The sequence below is a fragment of the Peromyscus californicus genome, unplaced genomic scaffold (assembly GCF_007827085.1).
Source record: "Peromyscus californicus insignis strain IS unplaced genomic scaffold, ASM782708v3 Scaffold_3__1_contigs__length_106647218, whole genome shotgun sequence".
NCBI classification, from domain to species: domain Eukaryota; kingdom Metazoa; phylum Chordata; class Mammalia; order Rodentia; family Cricetidae; genus Peromyscus; species Peromyscus californicus.
Genome location: NW_026294551.1, coordinates 20,637,918 through 20,646,683, shown reverse-complemented (window position 1 = coordinate 20,646,683; position 8,766 = coordinate 20,637,918). Strand labels below are relative to the sequence as shown.

The window sequence follows — 8,766 nt, the reverse complement described above, 5'->3', positions numbered from 1 at the left end:
TCCCTGTCTGTGAATTTTACCTTCTCCTGCCATATGGGTGTGCGTACAGGGAGAGGCAGCAGTATGCACACACACACACACACACACACACACACACACACACACACACACACACACGAGGCTGGGATTTTTAACTTGCTTTATTTAGTTTGTAAGGGGGCAGGTTGTTGCAAGAATGCGGAGGAAAGGGCTGGACTGGTGCTGTTCCACAGCCACAGGCAGGAAACAGGCAGGGCACTACAGGTCTACTGGGCTGAGCTCCCTGTAAGAAAAGAAAGGAACAGTGAGAAAGGACAGCCCTTGTTCTCCCTGAGACCCTGTTTTCCTTCCCCCTCCTCCAGATCGCCACTTTCCAGACCTGTCCTTAGCTCCAGGGAGCCAAGCAGGGAATCAAACCAGCCAGGGGCTGGTGCATGGGGGGAGCTGCATTCTAGGAAGTCCAGCTGTGCTCCCCTCATCTCTCTTCCCGTACCTGGTAAGGAAGACAGCTGGGATAAGTGTGGTACTCGGGTGTCAGCTCACCTGGCTTGTATTCCCCCGTAGACACTGTCCTGCCCACAGCACAAGGACCCAAGCCACTCAGTAGGAATACTGTTTTCTCAGAGCAGGCATGGAAGGGACTGGGGCTAGTGTTAGGGCTCGCTCGCGCTCTCTCTCTCTCTCTCTCTCTCTCTCTCTCTCTCTCTCTCTCACACACACACACACACACACACACACACACACACACACACACACACACACCATACCTAGGCCTGGTTTGTGTGTTGATATATCTGCGGAGCTGAGTAGCATACTGGGCCATCTGCTCTGGTGAAGCATAGTCCCCTGGGTACATTGGCTCCAGTGGGGCCCCCCAGGCACCCTGCAGGGGCTGCAGCAGCAGAGCCACCCAGGTGGAGAGGAGAAACAGGGAGAGGCAGCAGTATGCAGTGGCCATCTAAAGAACAAGGAACAGGGTGAAAACAGAACGTAGCCCATCTGCGAATCCTCCTGCATCCAGGACCTACTGGCCCACCACACATTTCTTCAAGCTAAGCCTGGGGACAAGGACAAATGAAGGAGCTACCAGCATCCACCACCTTCCTTCCCTAGAAAGCAAGGACACCTACGCACACACACGCCCCTCAATGACCAGGTCAGCAGCCAAAGGTTAGCCCTGGCCTAGGCAACATAGAAAAGCAGAGCAGAGAACGCGGGTATGAGGGCTGGAGACACAGGACTTATGGCATTGATGGCTCTGAGGATGCAGGAATGGCCAGGGCTAGTGGGAAACACCGGGTGGGGGATGCAGAATTCACTTGCAAAGCACAGGAACAGAAGTCTGTGGCACTGTGGGTCCAGCCTTCCATTGACAGGTTTGTACAGATGTAGAGAGAGACTGAAGAAGGACCTTAGGCCTCTTGAGGGCCTCAGTCCTACAAAGCACCAATTCCTGCCCTCTAATTCCAGCCTTAACTCAAGAGGTCCCCAGAGGCAGGGCAGGATGAGCCCACTTACCCTGTATCCTGAGCAAGTGGGTGTTGGACCACGAAGACACCTACCTCCTGCTGGACTGGTCTCCCTGCGCATGGCTGTGCCCCTTTATAGTCCTCAGCACCCCGAGAGTCCCCGCCTCCTGTCAGCCTTTCTCACTGCCAGCCTTCAACCCCATTTGGCTGTCTCCCTGGTACCTGCAATACATGCATTGCACCCAGAAAGAGGAAGGCACCATCCAGGGCAGTGTTCTTGGTGTCAGAGTAGCCCAGAATGAACGAGGCTGGACCATGGCAAGGGTCTCCTGTGGGGTCTGCACCCAGCTTTGGGCACCACAACAGCCTTGATTCATAAATGACAGAGTCCTGACATGATAGCCCAGAGGTTCTAGTTGGTGGCCTCAGTACAGCCTCCCCAGGGACAACCCCAATCACCAATAGGATTTCCTCTGGGCACAGATTGAGGCTACAGCTCCAGGCTCCACCCCCAGCACGAGGGATGGAAGTCGGGCCTTCCTTTCCTGTGTACAGCTAGAAAAAGGAAGGGACAGAGAAGGAGTCTTGGGTCCTCAAGCTATTTGGAAAGGAGTGGAGAAACCTATTTGGTGCATGCATAGGATGCCAACCAAGATCTGGTAGGCCAGAGGTCAAAGGACACGGGGTCCATGGGGAAGGGACAATTTCTGGTAGCTACTTCCTTTCCCACCCCAGAGGTCTGTCCCAGGGGAGTGCTAAAAACCAGCATCACTTACAAGCTTCAAGTTGTCCAAAAAGCTCCATATTACCATCCCACTGAACCCCTGCCAGGCCCTACTTGGCAGACAACAAAAACAAAACAAACAAACAAAAAACCTGCACTCTGTCCTAGATGTCCAGGGTTTGAAACGAGAGCTAACAACAAACGTGAACTCCTCTAACTGGGCCTGTCAGAGTATTGCTATTACTTCCTGCTTCCTGACTAAGGGATGGGAGACTCCCAGACTCACCCCCAAATCTCACAGTCAGACTTCAATTCCTCCCCTGGGAGATTCTCCTGGTGCACACCTCTGTCTTCTTCATGTTCGGTATCCTTTCCCCAGCCAGGACCTCTACCCTGCTCAGACCAGGAGGCAGTCACTGGCTCTGTTTATGTTGACCATGGAGAAGGGAGCAAGAGACTCTTGCTTTTTCCTGAGGTTCTGCTCTCAAGTCAGAACAGCAAGAGGCATCAGAGTGGGTCCTGAAAACGCAGGAAGTGATGAGCAGGGGGGGGGGGGGGGGACCTGCCAGGAATCTGGCGTGGTGAGGTTAGAAGTCAAATAGGCCTGGGCCCAATTCCTGCTCCTGCCCCTGCCCCTGCCCCTGCCCCTGCCCCCCTGTGTTGTCCTGGGGACATGATGCCATTACACCCTCCATAAGTGAACGTCATTGCGCCCACCCCCAGAAAGGGAGCCCGGTCCTCTCAGCTCTCATGTATTGTAACAAGAAGAACACCAACGGCTCAACAGACAGCTGACATTCCACAGAGTAAGTGGACTTCATTTCTTAGCAAGCCTGGACCTTCTCTGGGTTTAGTTTTCCCACTATGCAAGTCCCGATTCCAGGCCCCGCACTGTCTGGGAGCGGCTTACAGCTGCCACCAGGGGGCGCCTGGCTCCGGCGCCGGTTTTAAGGGTCTTGAGTGTCCACGGGCTCGAGCCTCATGAAATCTGTTCTGGCCTCTACTCCAGGTGAAGGACCCTCACCAAACAGACTGAATTCGGGGGCTGGTTCTGGTGCGGGAACTATTTACAGTTTGCCACGCAAGTCAGCCAGCTTTGTCTGGTCCTAAGAAATCAGAGCTGCTCCTCAAATGTCAACCAAACCCGTGGCTTTAGATTTTTGCAACAACAGATTCCAAGGTCCTTGCAGGTGGCGATAATCTAGGAGAAGGGGGCAGTGCCCATGCCTTCTAAATAGTATGACCACATCTAGAACTCAGATAGCTCCTGCTGGCCTTTCTTTCCTTCCTTCCTTCCTTCCTTCCTTCCTTCCTTCCTTTCTTTCTTTTTCTTTCTTTCTTTCTTTCTTTCTTTCTTTCTTTCTTTCTGCCTTTCCTGGAACTCACTCTGTAGCCCAGGCTGACCTCGAACTCACAGAGATCCGCCTGCCTCTGCCTCCCAAGTGCTGGGATTAAAGGCGTGCTCCACCACCAGCCGGCTCCTGCTGGCCTTTATGGGTTCCTGCAATGCTTGAATGGAGCGTCAGGGGAAGGCACATGTCCTTAGCAGCAGATGCAGCAGACAGATTGACCAAGATGTTAATGGCCCCTCACTAGCCACACGCTCTCTGGACCAGGAAGATGGCTACTGGGCAATGTCATAACGAGATTAGGAGAGGGACAGCCCAGAAACACGGGGGCAAATGAAGAAGACAGGAACAACGTGCAGAGGCCCCATGTACATCCTCCAGGACAGGGATCTGACCAGGATCCTGTCCCCTCCGTCACTCCCTGGCCTGGCTCTCTTACCTCAACCCCTGCTGCTCTCAGTGAACAGGCCAAGCAGGAGTCATTTGCAGTACATATGATTTTGTTCCATTTTGTTTTGTAGTGTGTGTGTGTGTGTGTGTGTGTGTGTGTGTGTGTGTGTGTGTGTGTTGGGAGGGGTGAGTATGTGCAGGTGTGTGTAGAAGGGTGTGGGGGGTTTATGTGTAGGTGTGTATGGTGGTTTGTGTATACGTGAGTGTATGTGCATGTGCACACCTCAAGTGTGGTTCCTCAAACACCATCCAACTTGTTTCTTGAGCCAGGGTCCCTCACTGTGGCCTGGGACTCATAATTAGGCTGAACTGATGGGCCAGTGGGCTCCAGGGATCCTCCTGTCTCCACCGCTCTTATACTGGGATCATAATCACATGCTGCTATGGCTGCCCTTCCCCATGAGTGCTGCGGACGGGCCTGGGTCCTTACCCTGTGTAGTGAGTATTTTACCAGCTGAGCTGTCTCCTCAGCCCCTGTTTTTTATTTTTGAGGGGCATCTCACTATGTAACCCCAGCTGATCTCGAAAACTGTGATCCTCCTGCCTCAGCCTCCCAAATGTGTCATTATGCCCAACTTGCACATTTGCTCTTAGGGGCACCAGGAGGAGATGAGGAAGAGGGGGTCAAGAAGGAGGCCCAGGCAGCCTTTTATTTACTTGTTGTGTTTTTTTTTTAAGGTGAGGTCATTGAGATTGAGAAGAAGCAGGTTATGGTATAGCCATCCCTTACCTAGAACTATAGTCCAGATCCTTCCTCAAAAGGTACCTCGATAGGTAACACTTTGGGCTGACAAGAAGATTCAGCAGGGTTTGAGTTCTGTCCCCAAACCCACCACAGAAAGAAGGAACAACTCCTGAAAGTTGACCTTTGACCTGCACATGAGTACCATGATACACACACACACACACACACACACACACACACACACACACACACACAAAACCAAATCAATATGGTAGTACGATGATGTGTGTAAAACATGTAGCTAATGATCTAACACATAAAGATGTGCATGGTGGCAGACATCTTTAATTACAGCACTCAAAAGACAGAGGCAGGTGGATTTCTGATGGTTCAAGGCCAGCCTGGTGTATCCAGTGAATTCCAGGACATCCAGGACCACAAGGAGAGACTTCTTTCTCAAAAGAAAACTGGTGTGTGAGGCTTGCTGCCCGACCACGCAGGCTTGCTGACCTGAGTTTGACCCCCAGGACCAATGTGAAGGTTGAAGGAGAGGACTGGCTGCCCAAAGTTGTCCTCCTAACTCCACAAGCTATGACACACATCACACACGATAAAATCACACACATCACACACGATAAAATCACACACATCACACACGATAAAATCAATGTGAGTTTTAAGCAGAGCCTTTTGCAAAGATAATTATTGCCACTGCCTCTGTTGCTATTATTATAGCTAAGTTTCCTTTATATCAAGTTGATCGGTCCCAGATTACACACCTGCTCGAAACTCCTCCTCAGAGTGAACCAGAAGTAAAGCCACCTTACTAACGGTCACCTGGACATGCCACCTTTACACAAACTGTCTGTGACCATGCATATGATTCACGCCAGGTCTCTCCTCTGTTAGCTTCAAACTGACCCCAGCTTCTCCAAGCAGATGAGCAGACAGGGACCACAGACAGCAGCATCCAGACACACAGCCAGTCACTGCAAGCCTGGAACAGTGGAGGGACACAGGGAGACACTGGGGTAGAAGAGGGGTCTCAGGAGCAGTGGAGGGACACGGGAAGACACTGGGGTAGAAGAGGGGTCTCAGGAGGGACACGGGAAGACACTGGGGTAGAACAGGGGTCTCAGGAGCAGTGGAGGGACACGAGGAGACACTGGGGTAGAACAGGGGTCTCAGGAACAGTGGAGGGACACAGGGAGACACTGGGGTAGAACAGGGGGTCTCAGGAACAGTGGAGGGACACAGGGAGACACTGGGGTAGAACAGGGGGTCTCAGGAGGGACACAGGGAGCCACTGGGGTAGAACAGGGGGTCTCAGGAAGCGGCGGTACTGGAGGGAGAGAGGCCGAGGGTCTAACTCGGCCAAGAGGAAGCAGGAGTGGCCCTAGGAGGTGACTATGATGCAAGGGGGCTTTCCAGGCAGGAGAGGAAGGAAATGTACTGCAAGCAAGGCCTGTGGAGACCGGAACCCATGCAGTCTATGACGTGTTGGGTTCTGGGGTTGCCTCTTCCTCCTCTCCCTTCAGGCCCTGAAGAGCAGCACCAGAAGACAGATGTGGGACCCCCCATGGTCCCCTGTGCAGGAAGTGTTATAGCAGAGGCTTCTCTCCTTCCAGGGCCACCAGGATGTAATGAGTCCGGCATGCCTCTCCCATCCACTCAGCGGTACCACCCAGCCTTCCTGACTGACACCCTTTCTCTGGAGCTGTAGCCTTGGGTTCAACATGATCACCTCCCTCTCATTCCCCAGCCACCTCCCCAGGCCGGTGCTTCTTAATAGAGGATAGGGCACACATGCCCTTTTACCAGCCCTGACCCCCATCCCATCCCCCATGACCTCGGAAAACAGGACACAGAGAAATGGACACATTTCATAGTGAACAGAGAAGGAGAGAGAGAGAGAGAGAGAGAGAGAGAGAGAGAGAGAGAGAGAGAGAGAGATATGGGTGTCTAGAGAAGGGGGGAAAGGCCTAATTAATGGGCCAATTAATGGGCTTCCTGCGATAAGAGATACCCAGGGGTTCTGGTTAGACTATAGTTTAAACACCCACAACACTTTAGACCTCAGTGTTTAATGGGGAAAGAGAGGAATTTCGGGTATCCCCACGGCCTTTTCACCAGAAAACCACAGTTAGTGATAGACATCGAGTCTGCGTTCAGCAATATGGGGAATTCCAATTGTTGCTGAGAGAACAGAGACCTCCACACTCCCCTTGCTTCCCCCACTCAGGGAACGAGGAAGGTGACTTATTTACCTCCTCACTCAGTGCACCCACATCACCTCTCCAAGGTCTCTTCCTCCAGGGTCCTCCCATCCTAGACCCTATCCTGTCCTCGATGGTCCTGGGACTAACCATGGCTGTTCAGGAGAACTCCCCTGCAGTGCTGCCTAGCCTTCTCCCTGCCACTCTCCTGGACTGCCCTCAAACACCTCTCCATCCGGATCTTTGCTGGCCCCTGCTCAGAATCCACTCCACCCACTCTCCTAGGCTCCCTTCCCAGGTCCTTTGGGAGCCCCAGGCTGGGAGGAGGTGTCTATGCTGAGCTCTTGCACCAAGTCCTCTCCTTGTCCTCAGAATCTTTTTTTTCTTAGCCACCAGTGTTGCTGCGGCTCCAGCCGCCACCTTACACACCACGGACGCCCCCTCCACAAAAGCGAAAGGGACGGAAACATAAACACAACACGCGTATTTTGTGTGAAATTTGCTTTTTATTTGGGGACAGGGAAATGAACACACACCGCCCGCAAGCCTGGGCGCCCGGGACACCAAGATATGGAGTCCTCTCTTCAAGCCAAGTATGCAAATGAAGTCGGTATAGTTAGCACATCTCGAAGGAGGTCTTGGGGGTCTTCACCATTGGTAGGCACCTTCTGGCCTGCAGGAGGGAAAGGAAAGGAATTGAATGGGAGGTGTAAGTGATGGGGCCAGTCCGCTCTCCAGGGGATGCATGTGGAGGGTGGGTGCTTTTTGCCGAGACCTGATGGGGAGCTTTTTGCTGTCATCGGTGAAGAGCAGTTTGGAGAGTAGAGCTTCTGGGATGTCTCTTTTCCCATACCTGGGGGCAGGACCACAAAGGGGCATGGTCAGTTCCAGGTGGAGCTGGGACGAGGGTGCAACCGGGGAGGTCCTCCCGCCCCGCCCTCTCCAGCGCTCACCGCTGTCGGGTGACCAGGTTGAGGTAGTGGCGCAGGGAGGCGTAGTAGCGGCTCAGCTCCTCCGGGGAGGCGTCTTCGCCCGGAGCTTCGGGTTTGGCGGGGTAGGCGTCCACCAGCGCTCCCAGGCAGGCCAGCAGGACTAGCAGCACCGCGACCATGACGGACCAAGGCCTACGCACCGCCACCATCTAGGAAGGGAGCATGGAAGGGTGGGCCATCCTGAGCCTCGTCCCTCCCACGAGGGAGGCTGCGGCTGCCGTCGGGCCCACATCTCAAAGACCTGTGTGTCTCAGCCACCCGGCTCGCCTCGTCTTCTCCCGCCATCCACCATCTCTAGCCTCGGTTTCCTCCTCCATTAGACAGCCCTGCCCGCCTCCCCGCTCCCGCTAGTACCCAAAGAGGTAGATAAGAGAAGACAGCAAAGCTGTCACCCGGGTTCCCCCGGGCTCTCCATCTCTCCGCAGCTAGACCCTGCCCATCCAGCTTCCAACTACTCAGCTCCAGTTTCCACTGACCCGACCTCGCTTTCCCTACAAAGTCCAAGGATACCAGGCCATTCCTGGGCCCCGGTCACTCACAGTGACAGCTCCGGAAGCGAGATGAGCAGGAGGTGGAAGGCAGCGGAGGCTAGAGTGCTGGACAGCTCCTGAACGCTGGCCTCTGGCCTCTGCTCCGAGCTTCCCTGCGGGACTTATATCCCACTTGGAAAGGGAGGGGGAATCCAGGGGAGGGGATCCACCAAGGGAGGGCTTGTCTCCTCCCTCCCTCCACCCCTGCCAATCGCTGACTTTACACCCAGCCAGGACGTGCTGTCTCTCCACCTCGCAGGAGCTGAGTAGGCAGCCCCCGTCCTCCGACTTGGGGGCCTTCTGGAGGGGTGCCTTGTCTGAATCTTGTGTTCACCCCCGCAGCTGCCACAAGGAAGCGAATCTAGAGTTTGG

General features: G+C 54.1%; 2 protein-coding genes across 2 annotated transcripts; both read right to left on the bottom strand.

The window, feature by feature from the left end:
• Positions 1 to 390: 390 nt before the first annotated feature.
• On the bottom strand, positions 391 to 937 carry Ppy (pancreatic polypeptide). The gene is made up of 2 exons (XM_052756025.1): positions 747 to 937; positions 391 to 472 (listed from the first exon to the last, which is right to left on the bottom strand). Exons 1-2 carry the CDS (start codon positions 935 to 937, stop codon positions 391 to 393), a joined length of 273 nt encoding a protein of 90 aa, XP_052611985.1.
• Positions 938 to 7,520: 6,583 nt separating this feature from the next.
• Positions 7,521 to 8,013, bottom strand: Pyy (peptide YY). Its single transcript, XM_052756393.1, has 3 exons — positions 7,826 to 8,013; positions 7,642 to 7,725; positions 7,521 to 7,545 (listed from the first exon to the last, which is right to left on the bottom strand). The coding sequence occupies exons 1-3, from the start codon at positions 8,011 to 8,013 to the stop codon at positions 7,521 to 7,523; spliced, it is 297 nt and encodes a 98-aa protein (XP_052612353.1).
• Between the last annotated feature and the right edge of the window lie 753 nt (positions 8,014 to 8,766).